Source organism: Pholcus phalangioides, unplaced genomic scaffold (genome assembly GCF_987345545.1).
Source record: "Pholcus phalangioides strain wild (caught in Gottingen) unplaced genomic scaffold, Ppha-v1.0 ptg000012l_1, whole genome shotgun sequence".
Lineage (NCBI taxonomy): Eukaryota > Metazoa > Arthropoda > Arachnida > Araneae > Pholcidae > Pholcus > Pholcus phalangioides.
In genome coordinates, this window is record NW_028301605.1 from 22915826 (window position 1) to 22942318 (window position 26493).

The 26493-nt window shown below is 36.7% G+C and overlaps 1 protein-coding gene across 2 annotated transcripts in view; it reads right to left on the reverse strand.

The window, feature by feature from the left end:
• The window catches only part of CycK (cyclin K), a 62639-nt gene that overhangs the window by 16671 nt on the left and 19475 nt on the right, over window positions 1-26493 (reverse strand). For both annotated transcript variants that reach the window (XM_089240385.1, XM_089240384.1), the window contains exons 2-9: window positions 15359-15528; window positions 14188-14269; window positions 13953-14084; window positions 11844-11949; window positions 9558-9615; window positions 9019-9191; window positions 5659-5777; window positions 4014-5434 (exon numbers count right to left, since the gene is read on the reverse strand). In XM_089240385.1, the coding sequence (XP_089096511.1) occupies window positions 4014-5434; window positions 5659-5777; window positions 9019-9191; window positions 9558-9615; window positions 11844-11949; window positions 13953-14084; window positions 14188-14269; window positions 15359-15510 (2243 nt within the window). In that variant the 5' untranslated portion in view covers window positions 15511-15528. The remainder of the gene's footprint in view (window positions 1-4013; window positions 5435-5658; window positions 5778-9018; window positions 9192-9557; window positions 9616-11843; window positions 11950-13952; window positions 14085-14187; window positions 14270-15358; window positions 15529-26493) is intronic.

Sequence of the window (26493 nt, forward strand, 5' to 3'; positions counted from 1 at the left end):
AAATGAATGATTGAGAATCACCAAATGCATTTGACTAAAATTTTAAAAATTTATTTTAAAACAGAACTACGTCCACATTTGAAAATGAATAAAATATACACTATCTACCAATAAGTATTTGGACACCTATGCAAATGACGATATCTGCGGTCCTGAGATACGTCACGCCCTCCGCCGGTATATATCGAGTAGGAAACAACATCAGCATTAGTCGCAAGCAAGATGCCGCGCAGTTCGGAGCTCTCTGATTTCGAGAAAGGTATAATTATCGGGTATCACAAAAATGACCGATCCTTAAGGGACATATCTAGCGAGCTGAAGTACCCAAAATTGACAGTGGCCTATGTGATTAAGAAGTGGAAGGTGAGCTGTGATTGTCGGAATTTGCCCCGAGTCGGCAGACCAATGAAACTGGGAGATAGAGACCGACGGGTGCTGTCCAGAGAAATTCGGAAGAACCGCACCCAACCGATGGCCCTCATCCGTGAGGAGTTTCAACGGGCATCCGGGAGTATTGTTTCAATGAATACCATCCGTAAGGAAGCACATCTGATTGGTTTTCATGGTAGTGCTGCTGCCCATAGCCTTTGATCACAAAGTCCAACCGCGTTGCTCGGTTAATGTGGTGCAAAGCACATCGAAATTGGACTGTAGATCAGTGGAAACGGGTTCTTTGGAGCGACGAATCAAGGTTCACCTTCTACCGTTCGGATGGCAGGGTCTGGCGTCTGCCTGGAGAACGTCTCCTGCCAGAATGCATTGTGCCAACAGTCAAGTTCGGCAGAGGTGGAATTATGGTCTGGGGGTGTTTCTCCTGGTATGGACTGGGACCCTTGGTCCCCATTCATGGTAAGCTGAACGCCGATGCCTACTGCACTATTTTGGATGACAATGTGCTTCCTACGTTGTAGCAGTTTTACGGGGTGGACCCCTGTTACTTCCAGGACGAAAATGCCAGCTGTCATATGGTGCCAATGGGGTTCATCGAATGGACTGGCCTGCCCAGAGCCCAGACCTGAACCCTATCGAGAACCTCTGGAACGAGTTGGATCGCCGAATTAAGGGGTGCCCTACCCGTCCAAAATCGGTGAAGGAACTGACATGTCTTCTCCAAGCCGAGTGGAAGAAAATACCACTAGCCGTCACACAAGGACTTGTGGAAAGTATGCCCCGGAGGGTTCACGCTGTAATTGCCTCTCGTGGAGGCTCTACCAACTATTGATTTTGAATAAAGTTAGTTTTTCTTTTCTATCACAAGTGTCCAAATACTTATTGGTAGATAGTGTATGCTTATCGCAGTTTAAAAAAATTAGGCATAAACACATGATTTCCTCAATTGTGATGAGCACACACCCTGGTGCATTTTCAAGTATGAACATAGTTATGAGCTTATGACCGTTGCAAGACTCATGATACAACACATATGCAAGGACTGATTCAAAAAACCTGAAAGTTTGAGGACCAACCTCACTATTCAGAACAAGTCAATAGAAGGTTCAGTGTGAGTTTGTTCAAGAAATAATCACACTTTCACATTCTACACACCATTTTCAGCGATACACTATTTTCTCAAATTCATGTTGCCGGTTATTTTTGAGAGACTGCGTGGACATGGCAGCTTTTGAGGTACCAAAAACTCAAAGTTAATTATGACAAGTCACCGAGTATGTTGGACTGCCTTTTTTATTTGGATCACAATATCTTCTAATGCAAGATTTTCCTGCAGCAATGAATCTTTTGCAGAAAATTCTGGATCTTTTTCTATTAACTGGAGAAATGCCTGGCAACATTGATTCAATCCATCATTGGTTACATTGACATACACTGCATTTCAACTTTTACAGCATGTAAAAACATCAACTGCACATTGAATTTATTTATATAAACAAAGAAAATACCTGCTATATTTTTATTGGCAAAAATTGCTTCTCTATTCCACAAAATTTCGGGATGGCCTACATCAGGGGTGCACAAACCTCCAGCCTGCACAAAGGTATCAGTCCACACAATATGACAAAATCACCAGTGTGTGACCCCTGAATGAGCAGTATCCAACTCGCATATCTGGCTTGCAGGATGAAAACGCTGTGCACCCCGGGACTGCACATCATTGTAATTAGAACATACAACCGGGTTTGATAAAACACACACACACAAAAAAAAGCTACGCACCAGAACAGTTTTTTTAAGAGCCAAAAAAACTGTTACCTGAGAATAGATTCCGAATAATGTTCCTTTTGACTTTTCTAGGGAACAGTGACCCTCTTCCACATTGGCAAATATGCTAATATAAATTGCAAACATTTTGTGCCATTCTCTGACTGCAATTTAGTAACTACACAAAGAAAATTTTAGGTGTCTATACCAATTTTTTACTCACTGTGGCTCCTGGGATTTATCAATCTCTGACATACAATATGTATGTACTCCATCCTGAAGTATGACAGGAAGCGCCTACAGGCTTCTGTAATATTGCCAGTGATATCAAAAAATGCATGTAAAAGAAAAGATTATTCATATCTCTAAATCAAATCTAACCATATTCAGCTAGATTGTTGATAACTTAATAGTGGTGATTATGAGTCTTTTATCCAGTTGATAAAATTGTCATAACTCGAAAGCATTACAACTGTATTTCAATCTGTTTCACCAATATGTTTGAGGCTATACAAACATCAATAACATCATTCCACTTGCATAGCAGGGATTGACACAAATCTCGGTGCATCATGGAAACTAAGGAATTTTATTGCCACCTCAAACCTCCTGTGTGTGTGGTTACTAAATTATAGTCTGAGGACAACGCAAAAAAGATTTTCCAAATTTAATTCATGTCTACCAGCATGAAAAGCTGCCTCTAAGCCCTATAAAATTCTGGGGGGGGGGGGGGGAAGAATATAATTTTTCACCATCCTCACAAAAAAATTAAAAAAAAAAAAATTTGGCACCCATATAAAACTATTTTAATTCCTGGTGTACAGCATATAGAGGTTTGAGGGAAACTTGAGGATTGAAGCCAGTGTTCTTCAAACCTTTTTTACACCAGCAGACCAGCGGTAAAAACAGTTGAATAATTTTATGAACCAGCAGAAATGGGATAAATAATACCCACAGCTTCTAATGGCTAAGGCAAATAAAAACCAATATAGAGAAGGTATTTTATGTATTAAATCAGAAAATATGAAGTGACTACATGAATTGAGCGAAATCTTCGTGGAATGAACAGGAAATCAAGAAGTGCAGTTGAAGATCACTGATATAAAAGAGGCTGTAGGCCTGTTCGTTAACATTTTGATTTTGTGATCACCTCAAATTTCTAATTTAAAATTTTATGATGGTGAGTAAAAAATATAATGCATATCAAATAATAATTATATATATGTATATAAACTGTTTATTATGTATATCTCCGAGATTGGTACTATGAAACCTAAGGCAAACACTCTACGAGAAGGAAATCGGTCTTGAACAGAATCAAAAGGTAGTCCTGTCTATAATTAGTGTTTTGATGTGCACTGTATAAAATAGGAAGTTATTCTGGTCCACTGACGTTCCGCTTCATATAGGTTATACTGTATGTCAAATGCAATACCAATACAAGAAAGAAACTTATAATAACTCTGATCATTTTCCCAATACACAGGAAAGAAATAGAAACAAGCGATAGTGAGTTATTTCTAAATCCATACTTAAAAAAATATGGATGGAAAAAAATTAATAAAAAATTTTTTAAAAATGAGACAAAGGAGTCTTCATTCAGTTCTAACAAGCATTACATACTAAAATTTCAAATACAGTAGAACCTCTCTCTGATCCCACCCTCTATTACATGGATCTTTCTATAATCTAAAAGATAAGAAAGGTTCTACTGTATTTACTAAGATATTTCAGTATTTTACATTACATAAATGACAAATAAAGCTATACTGAAAACTAGATAATTATTGCATATAAACTCGCACATTCTCATGAAGAAAAACAAAAAAAAAACTAAAAAAAGACTTCATGTATACCTTCCAGTAATTCTGACAGGTGGTATGCCAGTCGGTGCTTCCATGTGAGGTGGTGGAGGGCGAGGACCTCTATCATGTGGTCTATTATATGGCATATTATATGGCTGCATATTAGAGTTACCACTTCCATCGTACGAGTGTCCTCCATACCCCTGATCGTATTCTTCTTGGTAATCGGAATAAGGCTCATCATCGTATTCATGGTATTCTGCCTCTCGCTGGTTTCTGAATGGAGGCATCGGCCTGCCCATAGGTGGACCTCTCGGCGGACCTTCCCGATAATAACCACCTCTTCCAGCAGGCATGCCAGCTCTAGGTCCGGATGAATGGTCCATCCCGCCTTGTCCTTCCTGGTGGTAAGGTTCTGGTTCTGCCCTCGGAGGCATGTAGTGTCTTGGTCCAGGCATTCTGGGCGGTGGGCCCATATGATGCGGGTGATTCATGCCAGCGGGTACAGCTGGTGGTCCTCGAGGCATTTCCATTCTGGGATTGGGAGGCATTGTCATCATATTGGGGACAACTGGCATGGGAGGTAGAGGAGGGTGCTGTGAAGCAGGAGGAGGAGGAAGAGGTGGCATACCCATATTTGGCATCACCATGCCAGACGGCTGCTGTGGTGGATACTGAGGGGCAACAGCAGGAGCAGGGGGAGGCGGAGGCACAGAATGCATTTGTGGTGGTGGAGGAGGATTAACATATGTTGGTTGATGACCAACTGGGGGTGGTGGTGGTGCAGAACTTTGGGAATATATATCAGAGTATTGAGAAGGCATAGGTTGAGTTTGCTGAGGCTGACTCATCTGGGACTGAACAGGTGCAGGCATAGCAGCAGGTGGTGGTGGTGGCTGGCTAGTCATAAAGCTAGCACTTTGCATATACTGAGGTGCAGATGACATGAAACTGCTTCCGTCATTGGGAAAATAAGTTGCGCCAGGATCTGGTAGAGTAAATCCTTGTTGTGTGGTGCCATAAGCCATGTACTGGCTGGGGGCCGATACTGGAGCAACTGAACTACTTAGATGGCTTGATGCCGATGTTTGAGATAAAGCTGTACTCACTGTCTCTATAGATGGCAGAGCCGATGTTTTGTATTGACCAACAGTTTCAATTGGCCTGCCAGATTGAATAGGTTTCGGAGAATCTAATGTAGAATTTCTCCCTTCAGAACTGGCTCCAGATCTGCTAGGACTGGGGGACAGAGACCGAGCGCCGCTTTTTGCTTGAGACATAGATGTTCTGCTGCCAGCTTTGGCTTCAGCCGACTCTTTCTTTGAAGATACCTTCCTTTTTAGTTCTCCTGGTTCAAGGCGGGGAATTGGTTGTCCAACTGTTGTGGTTATTGGTGCTGTTTCTTTGGGTTTCGCTGGAGAAGCTGTTGTAGTGACTGCAGCTGGTGGCGGAGGAGGTGGTGCAACAGATGGCTGTAATAAGCATAATAATTAAAGTAATATATAAATAAAGTAATGTTACTATTTAAATACATGAATATGTATAAATCCCCTCTCAATAATGATGGTGTAAAAATGCTATTATTACACTGACTACAGATTATGTTTCATACACATAAATCAAAAGTAATATACCCGAATAAACTTAATAAACTTTCTTTCAGACCAAAACAAGTGATCACAAAAATAAAACTCACTGGCTGAGTTTGTTGTGGTATTCTACGAATATTTGATTTGGTTGGAGGAGTAGCTGGCGGCGAATCTTGTGGAGTATCAGCTGGTGTTGAATAAAGGTCCAGAACTTGATGGCATATGTCTGAAACATTATTTATAACATTAGAAACTCAATAAGTGTGTATATATAAGCACATACAGTATTTTGGGTGATTTCTTTAGACCAAATCAGAGACAGTAATTAGCTGTGTATATTTTGAATCTACGATTATTCCATCATGATATATAAGGAACACAAGCAAGTATTATTAGATAAATATTGCCTTTAAAACTTCTGTGCTATACCCAAGCAAACACATATACCACAAGTCACATACTAATATGGATGAATACAATTATTGTTACTCACTAAAATAAGTAGATACTGACTCTGTATAAATCCCTTACTTTCATTGCAAACTACTTTATGAGGAAAAAGTCCAAAATTAAATCCCCATAGACAATTTGATTATCAGAACTATTACATACATATAATCTGAAAGCACTACATTATCTATGTTAACTTGCTGGTTTGCCATAATAGACCATTGTGAAACATTAAAATTTCTCCAGCTTGCTGTATCAGTGATGGATGTTGACAAGTGTCCCAATTACTTTTTTACGTCATTTTTGGATGACCACTTTTGAACTACCCGAACCACGCGAACTTCCACCACCAACCATACATACTTCTTCATATTAAAGCACTGTATACCAATATTGTGTTATAAGTTTAATAATAAGTTTCAGCTCTTTGAACACTTTACAACCACAAAAAATCCATCTGTTGCTCTTTGTTCCTCTTTAGTACTGCAGCGATCACACTTTACACTGAAGCAGCAGCAAGAAAAATTATGCTATCAAGATCACACTTCAATAATGCAGCCACAAATAGTATCGACTCCAAACATGAATACACAGAAGGTAATTTGACAAACAAAAATAAGCGTGGCAAAAATACTTCTATAGTTTCTTATTTTCCTCTATAAATAACACAGAAAGATGTTCTGAAACAAACTTTCCATACAAATACATGTATAAATATGCTTTGGAATTCAAATAATTTTTCATTACCTGAAACCAGAATATAACTTTCACCAACCACACTAATCAAAAATTCCTATTAAGAACAATTTCACCAATATTGGTTTCCATTACATCTATATCAAAACAGGTAGAGAAGATGAATAGATATAGAAAGATCATGTATAAAAAAAATCAGGTTTTTTTAAAATTTAAATCAGATTTTATTTTTAAAATAAATTTTTTTCGTTTAAATAAACTGACTGTTTATTAATTAAAACAAATCTTGTTAATCATTAATAATGCATATTTTCATATCATCCACCCATTTTTTTCACTTTCTCTCAAATTTAATTAAGCAATTAATGAATAAACTGCAAACGAACTGCTAGCAAGAAAATATTAACACACACACACACCAAGAATCTGTGTTTATGCAATATAAAAGGTCGTTCAGCTTAAATTAACTTCATGGATTAACATTTTTCTTGTGGAAAAAAAAGTGTTTTTATTCACGAGGAACCCCCCCCCCCCCCTTCAACCAATCTTCAAAGTGAGTGCCTGATGGCAACACTGTATCGCAGATGGTGCAGGTTTCAAGCTTTACTCATATACAACCAAAGAGTCATTCAGCATTCAACTAAATGAAAAACATATATTGACAAGATTGTTTCTTGCACAATTGATGGCTGTATTTATTGTGTCTCTGACTTGCATGATGTTGCTTAATATTTTTACGAACTTTCGACGATAGATGGCGCGATTTGTTCGATAGAAATATCGATTCAGAAATATTGATGATACTGGTTTCGGTCTAAGCGCAGACACATGCGATTGGCGGAGAACTGGCAGGGCGTGTAGAGAAAAATCTAGAAAGTCCCGCCCCCTCCATACGGTAGCGCCGCCGACTAGGAAACTGTGAAAAAGAACATTAGGTTGCAAAACAAGAAGCAGTTCGACGGACAAACACAGATTTATTTACAGAACAACAATTTACACGTATTTACAGGCTAATCAGAGAGCTAACAACTTTCTCGCAAAGTTTAAACACAACTGACTGAATCTCCTTGTGCCTGTCTAGCCTCTCTTAGTCTGCCATCTTGTGAGCACCACGGTATTTATAACCCGGATAGAAACTTCGAGAAAAAGAACATTCCACAAAATTCCATTTCACAGTTTCCTAGTCGGCGGCGCTACCGTATGGAGGGGTGGGACTTTCTAGATTTTTCTCTACACGCCCTGCCAGTTCTCCGCCAATCGCATGTGTCTGCGCTTAGACCGAAACCAGTATCATCGATATTTCTATCGAACAAATCGTGCCATCTATCGTCGAAAGTTCGTAACAATATAATTTACACATTTGTATTATCATTTCTCAGATTTGATGCGTTTTGGTAAAAAAACAAGCAAACTTTTTTTTTACTTTTAATATTAAAATTTCAAGTCCAGTGATACTTATGTTGTGTAACATCTATAACTAATGAAAATCAGCAAATTAGATCATAGAATTCAAGAATTTATACAAAAACTCTTTTCCCCATCAGGGAACCCCCTATGCTCCATTGTAATGCATTGAAAATACTCAGAATGCAGATATATCTAACAAGGAAAGGATCCCAAGTTTTCGTCTTCAAAAACTATGAAAATATTTAAGTACACTCATTTCACACAGAAACACATTTAAAAAAATTAGCAGTGGAAGGCAATTATTAAAGCCAAAATATAAAGCCTCACCTCTCCTGCTTCTTAGTGACATCTGTTCAAAATTTTCTTTCCACTTTCTTCACACACTCTAGTGCTTCATTTTCTTCCCTTTTGTATGCTGAACTTGATCATGTGTTGTTTGAATGTCACTCTAGTTACAGGATTTTAAAATTCATTCTTGCTTCTACTGCCGTTCAAAATATTAACATTTACAATTCTTTTTTTGAGTGACCCAAGAGATTTTTTTGATATTTCTGCACATATGTAAATGAGTAGAATCAGTGGTAATTTTTTCAAAACTTTTTGAAGACGTCACCTTGGGACCCTTTCCTTGTAAGTTTAGCTCCCTATATTTTTCTGCAATTTTTCCCATCAACAAAATCTATAGAAAGAACAGCTATTTTTCTGCACTGTATCTACGTTTTGGATTCAAGTCTATAATTGTCAGAACTCTTCTATACTTCTTTCAATCACAAACTTTACCACATATCAATAACATGCATACCATACTAGGTTACTTTTATTTCAATATCATTGAAGTTATATAAAGGTAAAATAAAATTTTAAATTTTGTGATTTAAATTGGTGTAAGTTTATCAGAATAATTAAGTTGTCACCTTCAAGAAGCTCAGTGGTCATGCCTTCCACATACATGTCCCACCAATAACCATGCTTGCTTGTTCGTCCAACCCAATCTATGACTTCAAACCTGCTCAGTTTGCCAGCAAGGTACATCAAAGCAATAGCGATAATCTCAGGTTCCCATTGAAGACACAAGGTAGTGCACAAGCTGAAAAGTCAGAACATAATAAATATTTAAAAATAAATCTACATGCTTTTTTTTTCAATAAATATTTTTTCAAACAGAATTTAATTTCCTCAGGCACTGTTGCTGCAAACTTACTAGCTTTTGATTCATATATAGCATTTGCATCATATATATCATTGATTCCCAACGTGGGTGTTAATGCCCCCTGGGGGGACGATGGAATGTTCCAGAGGGGCGATAGAAGCTACGGGTATAACAGGATCCTATGGGTTAAATTGTGTTGGGAAGGATGGGAGGAAAAAATTTCTGAAGAAGGGGCGATGGGACAAAAAGGTTGGGGAAACGCTGATATATATCATAACATGCATGCACGAAAATATATCCTACCTGTCATTAATGAATGTCCAAGCCATTTGCACCATATTCTGAAGCTTTGTTTTATCACCTGAAAATATAGTTCAAGAAAGTGATATATCATTTGTAGAATGGTAAAGTAAACAAATAAAATGGGAGAGGCATATCAGTTTGCTAGTATCCAGTAACCCCCAAGGTAAAAAAAAAAAAACAAAAAAAAAAACACACACACACCTTTTGGAATAAATTGAAAAAATTTAATGAATTTGGTGAGACAATAATTTTCATCTTATTTGATATATTAATGGAAACCTGCTGGTGCCTATCTTAGGTAGCCCATCAGTGTGAGAATTTCTATCTCTGTAGAGGAGACCCGCTGGTGCCTGGCGATAGGAGGCCCACTAGCGTGAGAACTTCTTTTGTTGCTCCTGGATGATACCCGCTGTTGCCTGGCGCTTGGTGGCCCATCAGCGTGAGAATTTCTATATCTTTCTGGGCGATACCCGCTGGTGCCTGGCACTAGGTAGCCCACCAGCGTGAGAATTTCTATATCCTTCTAGAGGAAACCCGCTGGTGCCTGGCGCTAGGAAGGCCCACCAGCGTGAGAATTTCTATATTTTTCTTGAGGATACCCGTTGGTGCCTGGCACTAGGAGGCCCACCAGCGTGAGAATTTCTTTGGCTCTCAGGGAATACCCGCTGGTGCCTGGCACTAGGAGGCCCACCAGTGTGAGAATTTCTTTGGCTCTCAAGGAATACCCGCTGGTGCCTGGCGCTAAGGCCCACCAGCGTGAGAATTAAAGCTTTCCAAATTCTCTGTTGTACATTTTTGATTTTGAATATTTGCCATGCTACTGTTAAGACCATGTTCCACCAAGGACTGTTGTCGCGAGACATTGATCTAAAGCATGGATAAGTTAATATATGTATTTTTTTTTTGGATATGGGGATCGGGTTGCGCTATGGCGGCTGCAGCGTTGTTGGTGCGAGAGGCGGGAGCGTTGTGGGAGATTGGGAGGGACGTCTGGCTCTCGGAAAGGCTGTGATGTTGAGGCTCATTTTTCCGCTATAGCTCACCCAATTGGGTAAACGGCAGAAAATCACTTCATTGTGGTAGGCCTGAGCTATAGTCGGTTTCAGATAAAGATAAAGTATCCAGTAACCCGAAAAGATATCTTTTTGAAATTTCAAAAATAATTCAATCAAGTTTCTTATACATATTTTTTGAAATCTTTTAATTCCAAAATAAAAAATATATATATTAATAAATGTATTATGTATAACTGTGAATCAAGAAATAAAAGTCAACAATATAATGAACAAACATGATACCAAAATGAAAAGCACAGTAAAGCGCATCATTTCTGGATAAGTTTCTCTGGCATGAAAGACATGCAAAAAATGAATTTCTGTTGAATGCATGAACACCAGAACTGTCTCATCAAACTTATCTTAATTCCAAGATCTCTGTTGGATGCAACAACTCCCACAGAAAAAAATTCTTAAAATAATCTTTACCTGAAAATATATGCACTGCAAATAATTTCCATATAACTTACCTTCTGGTGGAATTAATTTGATTTTTAATCAAATTAATTCCATTTTTACTCTATCCCAGTGGTACTGACAAGTCTTTACTCAAACAGCCTCATACTTCACTGCTTTGTTTAAAGCACCCATTATAAGCATTATACTAAGAATATGTCCCCTCCAATAATATCTGTGCCATCCTTAATACATCACTAGAGATACGGAATCTTCGCAAATAAAAAAATGAAATTTCATACAAAAAAGGTTTGAAATTGGAAATTTTGCTTTTTTTCTCAAAAATAATAACTTCAAATGAAAAATTTTGCATGGCCTCACTAAAAATAAGACATACTTTTTATTATTAAAGACATAAATATACTTTTTTCAAGTATAATTACGTTTACCACTAGATTTTGTTACCACAAAAATTTGTTGGTTTACCACTAGAAGTAGCTGTCTGTAAACATGGTTGCCCCCCCCCCCCATACCATGTCAAGTTTTTAAAAAATATTTTTTGGAAAGGGCTTCCAGCTTTAAATTTGAGTACAAATATAATGTAGGGTATACATGCTTCCTCATGCTTAACTTAAGATTTTAAAAATTGCACTTAAACCCTTTGTCCACACTCTAGACCCCTCATATATAATTACAGATCTCTCAATAAACAATACAACAAACACACGTGTGCCTGATTCTATTAGGTAATTTTTACAAACAATTTGTCCAACAGTGTCAAAATCGATGTCGCTCATCAACCAATGCGTTCTACTACCAAAGATTGATATCTTACCTTTCAAACACTTGGCATATTTCAATAAATAACCATATGGGTGGTCAACTTGCAAATCAAACTTGATTGTTTGCAACAAAATCCTTTCCAAAGTCATAACTTCTTCCTATGGTACAATAAAAAATGTTTGGTAAGACAATTGAGATATGCACATTTGTATCAACAATATGTCAAACAGCTAATAAATTAATCTCATACATGCAATGGATACGTAACCTAAATATAAAAGAAAGATACAGAACTCTCACTTAAAAAATTAGAAAAAGTATGACAGGCTGTACCCCATCCCCAAAAAAAACAAAACAAAAAAACAATCATAGCATTATGAAAACTAATTTTTTTTTTAATTTTAAAATTAAATTTTTTTATAGCACTATTTCAGTATCCTATAAGATTGACTCAAGCCAAAGCAAAATGACATAAATGACTTGGTAAAAACACAATTCTGGACCAAAACAGTGTACTAGCAACTACGGATAATTATTTTTTGTCTCTTCTTACACAATGTATATTACATTATATTTAGGAGTCTTACAAAGTACCGAGAGTCTGTCAACACTTTTCAACACAGCAAATTATAACGAAATTTAAGTATTTAAGAATGCCACACCTTCAAGATGACTTTGAAAAACACAGTATAAAATTTGTAAATTGCAAGGTCCAATGTAAATAAGTAAAGGTAAACAAGATGGTTTTACTACGCTATCCATCCCTTTTAAAGAGATTTGTTTTTATTTTACTATTCAATGCCAGCGTCATCATTTTGATAAATGAAGCACTTTCATTTCTAGCTCTTTGCAAAACTTTGTAAACATTCTTTATGCCTCTGCGTGTCCTAAAAATACAGAAGACAGATATTGGGTAGCATCAGAATCACGAAACCTAGAATAGGCCTATGTATCCAACTGCTTTGTTAAACTGTTGCTTCACCTATGCACACCTATTTGCACGATGGTTTATTCGTAGCCATCGTGTAAATTAAAATTGAAATTTTTGAAAATGTTTGTCCTCGTGCGAACGAAACGTCGAAAGACAAAAACTGTACTTCATGTCGGCCAAAAAACCCAATAACTTTTAAATTTAATTCTAATTTGGAATCAACAGTTAGACCATTTCTAAACTTCCATTAACAATTTTCACATTGACTTATTTACTGGAAGATAATAATCATTTGATCATTTTTGTCACTCCAGCCATTTTGTGCACATGAAGGCCAATTAGACTGAAACCTACAGTTTATTGCTTATTCTGAACAGCAGTGTCCAACTTGATATTTTTCCTTTCATATGTGTCTGACAGAAAGCTTGATGTGCTAACCACTCATTGGGGGGGAGGGGGTCCCACAGTAGCAATGAATTGTCATCTTATCACTGTTTATGTTGAACCTCCATGACTGAAAAAATTCTGACAAGTAAAAATCATTTATCACACTTATGACACTTCTCAACATCCTTTCGTGCAGTAGGCAAATATCTTATCCACCTGGGTTACTGTGGACATCTGTCTGATGACAATCTACTAAAAGGTCAAGGTGATTTTACAAAGCTATTAAAAATGATAACAGCTAGCTATGTCCTTGTGCAAGACTGTCAGTCAATTGTAAATTGTCAAGCTGATTGTAAATTCTCCAGAGGAATGTTTAGGAGGTGCATGTAGGGTTAAGAAGAAATTAATTAAGAAAACTACGCAGCAGCCAAAAAATTAGGTTTAACCCAGTTGCTTCTTGAATTCAAGTAAATACAGTATGTTCATGACTAATAATGGATCATAGGGGAAAAAGGCTATAAACCAGAGTTCTTTAACAGACGGTCTATGAACCATGTTTTCTGCCAATTCATGTAGCCGCTACATAATTGTATATCAGAAAAATAAATAAGAAATCTATATTGATTTCTATTTGCCTTTAGCTGTCAGCAAGAGTCTACAAATTATTCATCCCTTTTCTGCTTGTCTATGATATCGTTCAACTATTTCACTCATTCACAGGGGTGTAACTCTGCTATACACAACTTTCAGGAAAATTACAGTAGAGTTCAATAAAGTAAAATTTTCTCTAATCAATAAAATATTCATGAACATGAAAGTTTTGATAATTGAAAGACCTCTGACCTTTGGGTCATCTCCAAACTGGGCAAATTGGGAATCAGTCAAGTAACTTTTGACAACTTTGATGAGATCCTTGCATTTCTTTGGGGTCTCCTCGACTTTTCCAGAGAGGAAAAGACAACAACAGGCTGTAAGCTTCATTGAAAATAAATGAAACCGTAATTATACATAATTGTATGATAAAAATTGAGAATCATGAAATATAATGGAAAACAAATTAATATTACAAGATACTCACAAATCTTGGGAATTGTTTAAAGGAATGGAACATGTAGAACCTGTGGAAATACACGACTGCAGTAGCCATGGTATCATATCGTCTTTTGGTAATATCAAGGGAAAAACTAGCAATAATTAATACAAAAACTTCATGTTTTAAATTTAGGGATTTTCCCCAAACATAAATTATGTATATAATAGGATCCAGGTGAGGAGATTGTGGCCATTGAAAATGCTTGCCAAATCAGTTTTTAAATAATGAACAATTTCAGGAATTGCGATGCTTAACAAGTATGAAAATTGTTTTTCGGGTTCAAAGACCGTCGTCTGTTTCAGTTAGTTCTCAACGTTTCCCCAACACTAGTGGTTGGCATCATCAGAAGAATTGATAACTGGATCAAAGTCTTGATCCAGTTTATTAAAACCCAAAAAACAATTTTCATCAAATGATGGCCGCGAAGTTTATAACAAAGTCAAAGGAAAAACTGCAAAAGTATTTGTTATAGGCTACACAAACTTTGTTATATCCATACATCCTATATAAGCATAGATAAACAATATGAAATTCACAGTAAATGGTAAAACCTCATTATAAGTTATGTAAAAATTTGAAATCTGTGTTTGTTATAGCGAGTCTGACTGTACAAATATTTGATGTGCTTAATGATTGTTAACTGACGCAACATGCAGCTATTCAAGATTTCCTGCAAAATGTTAACATGAATGTAAAATGAACAAGAAAAAAAAAGTAATCAAATATTTAGGAGATTGATTATTCAATCCCTCATAGCTTTTTTATGCTCATTTCTCCACTCTTGCGAAAACTAATGTGCTAGTTACAAGTGGGTCCTAATGTATCACATCAGTAATGTAGCTGCACATGTGGTTAGGGAGCGGCAGTCTGGTGGTTAAGGAGCTAGCCTCTGACTGCAGGTCTGGGTTGGAATCCCTGTTTGGGCATGGATGTCTACTATCACTAACAAATTCCCTGAACAGATCTTACAAATCTCTTGGGAATACATAGGAATCATATTAAAAAATAAATTAAAATTATATATATATATACACACACACAAACATATATACACACATTATTTTGAGATGAGAGTAAATACATTTATGGAAAATATACAAGGCACATGCAAGTTCAGGAACAAAAACATATTAACAGAGAATGTAGAAAAGGATACAGTCCCATTTTGGTACCAATGCTGATGATGCAGCGAGCACCTTCTCTTCTATATCTGCTCTCACGTTCGATGTCAATGCCATCTAAAATAGAAGGTGACCTCCTGAGTTCTGCTTTATCATAGAACCAGATAGGAGCCATCTGAACAACCATAGCAGAAATCTGCACGCTCTACGAAACAGAAATATTGTCAATGAAATCCGAGATCATTTTGAAAATTAAAAATTAATCACCAAGTCATATGGATAAAAATACAGAAGAGAACCTAAATTATCAAAACCTCCTTTATATGAAACTCTCCGAACATGATAACAAAATTACCATCCAAAGTTTCAGCTCTTTTCTCACTGATGAAAATGAAGATGTTAATTACGATCAAGAAATTTTGTAAGTGCAAATAAGTATCATTGCTTTTTGAAGTGTTTCTTCAAAAAGAATTATTTAGGCCAAGGAGTGAAAATTTGAAAAAAAAAGGAAGACAAATAGGAATATCATTGACAAAAAATAGGAGGGGAAAAAAATGGAATTCCCAAATTACCGTGGCATTTAAAAATGTTGTGCCATTGAGAGATTCACACCTGATATATTTTAATTACAGCATTATATATCTACATTTCAAGAAACTCAAATTATAACAAATTTAAAAATCTTTCATTTCCATGGAATGTGGGATCGAAAACAATGTAAATAGCAAAACTAAAAAGAAATTAATGAAATTTCTATTGTTACTTGATCTCATGATCCATTTTCCACCAGTGCTTTTTCGAAGAAAAAAAAATCTGTCTAGGTGCCATAGAAATGTAGCACATCCATGCTTAACCCATTGCCCGTGGGGAAAATGTGGCCCTAGAGTCATCTGTTGTGGCCCAAATTTTCAAACCTAATTTTGTAAAAATGAACTAAGCGACACTTCCAGATCTTTCAAGAGACCACATGGCACAGTTTCAGGTCATTCAAGTGGCTCGCGTCGCATTTACAGATTACCCAAGTCACCTGAGCTGCTGCTACACTACACTTAAGTGGGCTGTGACACATACCTAGATCACTTGAGTGACCTGCGCAACACTGTCCACCAACACTTAAGTGATTCACGGTAGAGTTCCAGACCACTCAAGTGACCTGTGGCACATTCACTGATCAGTAAATGTATCTCCATCAGTAAATTTATCTCCACATATTTACAGGTCACTGCAGCACAGTTTCAGAGCACTCAATCGACCCATGAAACATTTAAAGATCACTCATGTAACCTGCGCCACAGTTCCACATTCTTTAAGTGTGCTGCACATTCCCAGATCATTCAGCTGACCCGCGGAAAATTTACAGATCACCGCGGCACAGTTCCAGAGTATTCAATTGACACAGACATATTTACAGGTTAGCTTAAGTGACCCGCGACACATTTAAAAATCAATGAAATAGCCCACACTCTACTAAATGTTGTTGAACACCCTTGATGTAACACCTCCTGGAGTTGCATTACACCCGAACAATACAACGATTAGAATGGCTTGCATATGTTCATGTCTCCTTTTTTTCAAAGACAATGGCAGTCGTCAATAGCATAACCACGAATCAGATCCTTAAAACACACATGCTAACCAATGATCCTCAGAGTTATCTCTGTGGTCAGGAAAAACAAAACCACAGAAGTGGCCCACAAATGATCATTTCAAGATCATTTGAGCTGCCAACAGCATATATCCAGATCCAAAAAGCCTCATTGAAGAAAACCTGGGCAGCGCCGGGTATTATAGCTAGTAAAATAATAAAGAGCATTAAGAAAATCTGATATCCTTTCAACACATAATCTGCTAATTATATGCGGAGGGGGGGGGGAAATGCTATAATTTTTCTATTTTCAGCAATATTTTTGTCAGTGATGTTTTGACGGGATATCAAATTTTTGATATTTGACACATTATGTAGAGAGAAACGATGTCACTCTCTGCTGTTCATACGAAGTACGAAAGCCTGGATAACCAAGCGGAGATCGAGATGTAGTTCGGAAAGAAATGAGACATCATGACTAGGGATATGTAAATTTCGCAAATAAAAAAAATCAAAATTCAGCAAAAAAAATTGATTATAAGCAATGTACCCATCATTCTCTGGCCCACGGAACCAGTGACCTTTATTTTTATATGCTAATGCTGACGTATTACACGGCATGATAAATCCCCAGCTCCAGGTTGCTATAGTGACTAAAAAATTGTATTGGCGCTTAAACTTTTCTATGTGTGATGTCTGACTTGCTGTCTAAGGACAACGCAAAATTTTAGTTTTCGGAACTTATGTTAGCATTTCCATCAACATGGAAAAAGTCACCAAAGCCCAGAAAAGAATAGGCCCTGAAAATATTATTTTGGCAGTTTTTTTGCTTAAAAAATGTTTTCTTCGCTCCTGGGTAATTTTGCTGGAGCGTGTGAATTTGTTTATATATTTTTTTTCGATTTGTCAAAAATCCTGACTTATTGATCTAATTTGATGATCATCAACCGAACACAAGATATAAACGCACATTTCTCTGTAAGTTCAGAGATTGAAAAACTGTGCTGTTGCTTTTGCATTGCAATATCCTGTTTTGCAGTGTGATTCATTAATTTTTCATGATTATCACAGTTTCACATATACAAGGATCAAAGGATACAAAAATACTTTTTGCGCTCTACTATTTATATTTATTTATTCATTCAATATTGCTTGGTCGAGACCTATACAAGGGAATGCGGTGAAGTTTGACAGAGACGATTGAAGTTACAAAGGAAATCAGAAACTGTTGTACAATCAATAACGTTTGATGGGAGGTTGTTCCAGTCAGTTATTGTTCGAGGAAAGAAACTAAATTTGAAACAATCTGTGGATGCAAAGATAGGTTTCAATTTTTTTGAATGGTTAATTCTTTTTGAAAAATATGAAGCTGGAATTAGAAAATTCGAGGTGTCAATATGAAAATGGCTGTGGAGAATTTTAAAAAGGAAAGATAGTCGAGAGATATATCTACGGGTAAAAAGCAGTTGCATATTGAGTTGGCACTTGAGTTCAGTGACGGAGGCAGAGGATGACCAACAGTTAAGAATGAAGCTGTTGGATTTATTTTGAATAAATTCTAATTTGCCTATGTTTGAGAGAGTATGGGGGGGGGGGGGTCCTAGATTTCAGGCATATGAAAGTACAGGAAGGATTTAGGTTTGGAAGCAGATGTCTGAGGTGACGGGTGCAGTTTTAAAATTATGTAAATTCCACCAAGGCATGAATGTATACAAGGTGTTTGTACGGTTAAGTAGTAGTGGTTTACATAATTCAGCTAATTTACGCAAAAAAATATGTATAAATATCCAAAAGTCTTAATAAATCAAGGTCTGCAGTAGCTATAAAGCTACATAAAGCTCAAACTATCTCAACACAGAGAAAGGTGTTATTTTTCCTGTCTACAGTGCATAAAATGTATATCAAAGAAAGAAATAAATTATAGTTATATTAGAAAATTAAGTCAAAATAATAAATTATTTAGTTTATAATTTATTTAGTTAAATTTTTTAACTATAGAATGTATAAAATTATTTAATATATTTCCAACTTGACAGCAAGATTTACATTTGATTATAGTTAATAGGATATTTTAAATCCTTTTTCACATTTTTTCAGATTTTGCAAATATCAAATTTTTGCAAACATCCTATCCAGGGTTGTTTGGTTTAAACCAAGTGGTTTTTCTTAAAAAATCAAATGAAAAAAGTGGCCTAAATATAATTTTTTTCCATGAAAAATATCATACTAGTTTATTATTAGCCAAAATTTTTCATTTTTACCACATTTTATATTCTCGGGCTACATTCTGATGGTATATCTTTAAATGACATAAGATGGTATAAGTGGTTTTTTTTTTTCAAAAAGTCTCATAAAAGTGGCCTGAATATATGTATTTTTTTCATATGAAATATCTTAGTTATTTAAAGTTATATACAGAAGCCAAAATTTCTCCTTCTTACCGCATTTTCTAACCTTTGGATTCTGATGCTCTATATATCTTAAGCAAATTCATGAATAAGGATTGCATCGCACATCTAAATGTAGAGGTATTATCTCACAGGATTTCTTTTTCCCTTCACAAAGAAGCAGCAACAGTAGATACCATTATGCTAGGGGCAAGTGGTCCTATAATCGACACCAGCTGTCCTTAAAAAACAGACTAGTGTACTAGTAATTACATTACCTCAGACATTTTAATTTTATTTCCTATAAGAAGTAGCACATTTCCTACTGTATAGCTCCCAGTCTTAATATTCAATAGTTGTTTTTTTATAGTTTCACCGTTAAGCCCAGTTAATCAATGTTCAACTGTAACAAATTTATGAAAAATAATCAGTTATATACAAAGTGACTGTAATTAAAGTTTTGATTCCAAAACTATACAATATATACAACTACTGGTCAGAATGACTTGAAAATTTGCATTGATACTCCTGAAGCAATGAAAATTTGGCAAAAAAAAAAGTGCAAGTAGTTCAAAATGTGCAAGTAGATGTGATGCTGTACTTGGCCAGTAGTATAATCTATTTTGTGCAACCACATCATTTCAGCACTTCCACAGCATCAGTGTGTGAATAGAACAACTTCTATCAAGATACACATTGCAATACCAGCAAAGCAGCTGCTGAAGACCCATTTTGACAATAACAGGATGCATCTTAACCCTTGCAACTTCTGGCTGTTGAAGGGGGAGGGCACCTCAAAATGTTGTGATGCGATTGGTGAATTGCAGTCTCCAGCGCATCCCCTATATGTTAGAAGTTCCTCAGGAATATTAACGTGCGGGCACGTTTGGTTTAATAAAGATGAACAGCAAGCACATCCACATCATAACCACGGCATACTCTAATCTGTTGTTGAACAAGAATTTTTGAGCTTTCACCTCATAGCCTGAACATGGTGGACAACATATTTAACATTTCTTGAGTAAGTCATAGTTATTTGTTCAATTACTTCGTTTTTTGTGATGTTTCCATGAATTATGAATCATGCAATGTTATGATTAAGTTATCATTTTGCCATGGCTATCATTTCCATTGTGCAAGTAAATTTCCCACGTGTTAGATGATTGTCATTAATTTTACATTTTTAAGTACTTTTACCATTCTTGACTACAAATATCAGCCATTTACAACTGAAAATATAAAAAAATTTTCAAATGAAAATATCAACCCATTTAGGACGGAAAATATCAGGCTAATTTTGACTGAAAATATCAGCCCATATACAACTGAAAGTCATTCTGACAAAGAGAGAAAATATCAGCCCATTCTTGATTGAAAATATCAAACCATCTTCAACTGAAATTATTGGCCCAATTTTGACTGAAAATCAGGGTTGGTAAAAGAAAACGGTTTATTGGTTTAAACCAGGTTTTTTTTTTTTGGTTTAACCCGGTTTTTTGGTTTAAATAGCATTAAAAACAATAAAATTTCTGAAAAATCATTTAAACTCCCAATAATTAAAATAAAATATTTATTAATGCAATTAACACTATTCCCATATTTAATTAATAAATATTGAATAATTTTAATTAGAAATATTTCTTACATTCTAATAAAAACCAACCAACCAGGCTCCCACTCAAAAAATTGTAAAAAGTAAGAGAAAACAGGAATAAAAAGTAGGACGGGGAGAGCACCCCCTTTAGCCAACACAATCATAGCACATAATTAAATCCCTAGATTTTTTTTTTTTAATTTTGAAATTAATATTTTTTTCATATCACTACTTCAGTATCCTGTAAGACTGACCCGAGCCAAAGCAAAATAATACAAATGACTTGGTTACAAGAAAATTTTTTGTCCAAAACAGGGTACTTGAACTTGAAATACCAAACAGATACCCACATTAATATTCCATCAATCTATCCACCCCACCTGACCAAACATGAGAACACTTTTTCGAAGTATATGGGGGGTAAAAAAAAAAATATATATATATATATAATCACAAAATACTGTAAAAATTAAACATCTGTGGTAAGGGGCTGTTGTCCCGTGGTACAATTCCAGAGCATTTAAGCGGCTCGTGGCACATTTTCAGATCACTTAAATGACCCGGGACACGGTTCCAACACTTAAGCCGTGACAATTTAGAGATCCCTTGAGTGACGTGACATAGTTTGAAAGCACTTAAGTGGTCCCCGGTGCGGTTCTACATCACTCAAGTTACCCGCGGCACATTCTCAGACTATTTAAGTGATCCGCGGCATATAATTACGGATCACTTGAGTGATGCGTGGCACAGTTCCAGAGCACTTGAAGGATCCGCGAAACATTTAGAGATCACTAAAGTGGCTCTGTAGGGCACTTATCAATGGGGGAGGGAATGTTACTTCAAGTGCTCATAAACTATCGAAAGTTTTTCTCGTTTTTGGCGCACCGAGTAAGATGCCATTAAAAATATTTCATATTTTCATTAAGGGCGGTTGATGACGTAAGCATTATACAAATCCCCCTTCCCCCCCCCCCCCCTCGTCATCAAAAGTCAGCAAATCGGAAACCCCTTCCCCCTATCGATGTTGACGTAATACTTGAATGGCCCCTAAGCACAATGCACAAAAAAGGGGGGAACAAATATGGAGCACTAAAAATTCTAATAGGGGTATTAGAAACCACAGATAAATCTTTTTTGGCTCTCCTCACAATATACAGGGTGTTCTGTTAATGGACCGACAAACTCAGAGGGGTTGTTAGTAGGCATCAAGAGGAAGAAAAATTGCAATGGAACATGGTGTCGCAAACCACGTTGAGTGGGTGAAAATCGCGAAAAACGCATGCAGGCTCTGAGTCCAGAAAAGACGAAAAGTGGATATCAGTTGTTCGCTGAATGTGTTCGTGGGTTCGCTCACCATATCTGGCGTAAGCTGCATCGCGAAACACATGCGCTGGGGAAGGATCACGCGCTGCGGACGACGTAAATAAGCGCTATTGCAGTAGTAAGCACGTGTAACAGTTAGTTGTCTGTTTCAATGAGTATCCTCTACGTTCGGCGGATCTCAATCTGCGTGACTTTTTCCTATGGGATCATCTTAAATCAAACGTTTAAGCGACGCTTGGGACACACCGGAGGATCTCACAGCGCGGACTGTCGTCGCTGAGGCAGTCATCAAAAGCATACCTGGTATCTTCGAGCTCGCGTCCCGGAATCGTTTTTTACGTCGTTGTAGACTGTGCAATGACGTCAGCGGCCACCACTTCCACAACAACTGTTGTAATAATTAATCAAATAAATCTTTGTGTAGTTATTATTGCACTTTTTTGTCGTTCCAGCGTGACGTCGAAACCTGCATGCGTTTTTCGAAATTTTCACCCTCTCAACGTGGTTTGCGACACCATGTTCTATTGCAATTTTTGTTTTTCTTGGTGTCTACTAACAACACTGAGTTTGTCGGTCCAATTTCAGAACACCTGCATAAAGTCGCGCTCCCGCGAGAGCACGCCGACGCCGATTTACATATCGTGTAGGGCCGACCGGTTCCACGCGAACAGAGAAAACATTCCAACATGGGGTTTCTGGCGCCACTTGAACCGAACTGGAACATTTTGCGTCGACAGAAACGTGTTACATAATCAAGCTACGCGTTTGTGTTTTCCTACCGTGGCGCATCAGCTCACGGCGGCTATATAGCATACGGTCAGAGCAGCATCAGCTACTCTGTCGTCTGCATGTTCCGGTTGAAAGGGAAGTGAAAGAAAACAACAAAAATTAAGAGAAGATCGGTGAAACGCGTGGCGCACGCACGACGCATTTGAATCCTCCATTAGCAGTCGGCCAATCACACCCGACGTAAAACGCTGGCGTGAGGCTTGTGTTGCGCTCTGTAGGAAAACAGTCGAACCTGTTTTCTTATTGGTGAATGGGCGCCGTATCGCGCTGGGAGATTCACTTTGCACGCGGCAGAGAAACATCTTAGGAAAACCCGGCTTAAAAATAATTGGGGGGGGGGGGGGGGGTAGGGGGGGGGGAGCATGCTTTCAATCATCCAGGGTTATTGGCTAAAGCTTTTTCCCTGTGCTTTGCACTTTTTTTAAGGACGTCACTTACGGAGTAAAAAAAAACCAAGGTGGCGAAAACATGTATTTTTTTTTTCAAGGACTCCAATTTTAAGGACTTTTTTTCAAGGACCGTACGAACGATTGGTTAATATCACGATATGATGCATGGTTATTTATGATGGTTTCAAGCTTAATAAATTCATCAAAAGCACCATCACATTCAGAATCATTTATGCAAAATATATATTTCTGTAGATATAGCTTGAGTTGGGAATAATTAATAATATTGTTCTTAAAAACACTGAATTTACAAAATAAATATTAGAATATAATTTACATAGAATTGGGTAATGACAAAGCCTCCTAGAAGTAGTATCTAGGAGGGTTTGGTAATGATCACTCAAATCCGTTTTCCAGACTACAGATTTAAAGAACAAAAGCCATGAAGAGAATATCTTATAAAAATTTAATCAATGCATGATTTAGAGCAGAGGTCTTCAACTTTTTTCTAGTCGCGAGCACTGCGTGTACCCATCATTAAAAGAAGAGCACCCTTATGGCAAATTTGACATACCGTATTTTCCCGTGTATAATCCGCGGTGGTGCATAAACCGCATGCGAAATTTGAAGAAAGGAAAAAAAAAACACCCACGTATAATCCCCAGCGGCGCACAGTGGTCGTCAATATAGCGAATTTAGGAGGAAAAAAATGTTTTCTCGAAAACTAATGAATATTTTTGAAAAATTCTTTTTGCTTCACATCAAAAATAGGCATCCACACAGGCCGAGAAGTATAATTTAATAATAATAACGTTTGGTAATTTTAAAACTACTTTGGCATGATTACTACGTTTTCTACATTTTTGCAATTCTTTCCATTTCAATGAAATAATTACTTATTTCTAATTAATCTTTCCATCTTTTACTGATGTTTCCTACTTTTCTGATTGACTGCCTCCAAAATAATAATGCATCACTCATATTTATTACGAATAATATTTAAAAAATAATAGTAATACCACAGCACATTCTAAACAAAATATTGCCGTGAAAACTGGGGGGAACACTTAATTGAAGTTTAATATGTAAAAAATCAAGATTTTCACTCAAAAAATAATAAATTATTCTTTTATAACACAAAACATTAAAAATAAACAGTGCAAATAAACAAAATCTATGATTTGGGGGCTTGATCGCCGATTGAACATTTTAAATCGGAATGAAATTTTTCATAAAAAACAACCAAACTCCGCTGATTATTAAATACTTACAAATTTATACTCGCAATTCTACAAACACTTAAAAATATGCATTATTTCATTCTCGGAATTAATTTACGTTTATGTACAGTAATTTTGCATATAAGTTAAAAATTTACCTAAAACGCACCCACCTTATGCCTAGTGTCAATCACTAAGACTCTGAGGATCTGCTTTTTTCTCCCTTTTCTGTCTCGCTAAATTTCAGCAAAGTCAAAACCTCTTTTGGCAATGCTCCCTTTTTTGGGGCAGTTTTTTGTGGGCAGTTCTCTTATAGACGATACTAGATGATCTGATGATGTAAGAAGATAGTTCATCATATCTTCAGTAGTTGTTTGACGTGAAATTTTTCTTGATCTATATTCTCTGGCTTGCTTATAGTCTTTATGTCTGGCTTCTTGTGCTTCCTCCGTCAACTGACCAACGGGAAGTAGCAAATGTTGTCTGCACCAAGAACCAAAACTTTGTGAACAGTAACTGGCACGTAAAACCAACTGTAAAGTTGCACAAAAATCTTTGCAGTAGTGTTTGCAAACTCTCTAAATTTTTCGACATCTATTTCATGTTAGAGGCCGTACGTTGGCCGGATGATGTAAGACTGGCTTGTGCTGCATAGCACAACTCGCTGGTTCTATGTTCTTCCAAGAGATTTTTTATTTTTACCTTCTTGGTCCTCGGGCCACTATCTTCGAAATTCTTTTGAGGTCTGCTCCGATCTTTCTGGACTATTTTGGATGGAATAGCTATTTTCCCTTGTAATCATGCTGAATTTTTGTCGAGGAAACTTGTTACGTGTGACGTAACACGATGAAACGTGTCAAGGTCTTGTTACTAGATCTCCACTTTTTTGATAAGAAACTGATGAAACATTTGATTTTCAAACGAAACTTACTACCCTTGACTTCCAGGCTATGTTCAAATTTAGACTTTTCATCAATATATTGGATTAACAGGTCTGCAGACTTTTTAAAAGGCAAGCTCAACCCACCATTAGCGCAAAAACAACTCTAGACGAGTCACGCATAAGGCCATTTCAAAAATTTCTTACGTAAAAAGGGGCGGCTGGGGGCGGTTACGCATAATGCAAAACGTTCACGAACCTGTAGAACATCAGAAAAAACATTTCACGATTGAACAGAGTTAAACTTTTTTTATAACTCACTTTTTGTGCTCAAAACTACTCAAAAATAAGCCAAACTTCAAGGACGAATTACGAAAATTATTTCCTCTACTCGGACCTTGGAAAATATCGAACCGAAAAGGACAAAACTAAAAATGAATAGCAAAAAGAATTTCATAGTTCCACTCAAATGCAACCGAGGGAAGTTAAGCTTTTCATCACATTTCGGCGAAAGCCCCATCTGAGTCAGTCATTACCCTTCTTTGACCCCCCGGAACCCCGCCGATGTAAACAAATATCACCTCAAGATGCACCAGACATTTCTCTACACACCCATATGGTTTTTTTCCCCGACGCAAAAACTTCATTTTTTATTTTTTTCCAGCTAATTTTCCGATTTGGACCACTGTGGGGCGTATTATAGATTAAAAAATTTATTTAAAAATTAAATGAAAACTTCCCTTGTGTTTCAATAATAAATCCATTGGTACTCTAATTAATGAAATTTATTAACGAAACCATAGCATTATTTACACACAAAACAAAATTTACAGTTCAATCAAAAACCTTCAAATTCAGACTCATCAGAATACTCATCAGGCTGATAACATAATTTTCTGCGGTTTGTCAGCAAAGGTAGATAATCCACTTTTTTTAACAGTTAATCTGAGGATTATACGCAGGAAAATACGGTACTAGTGCATAGAATGAGGATGATTTGAAT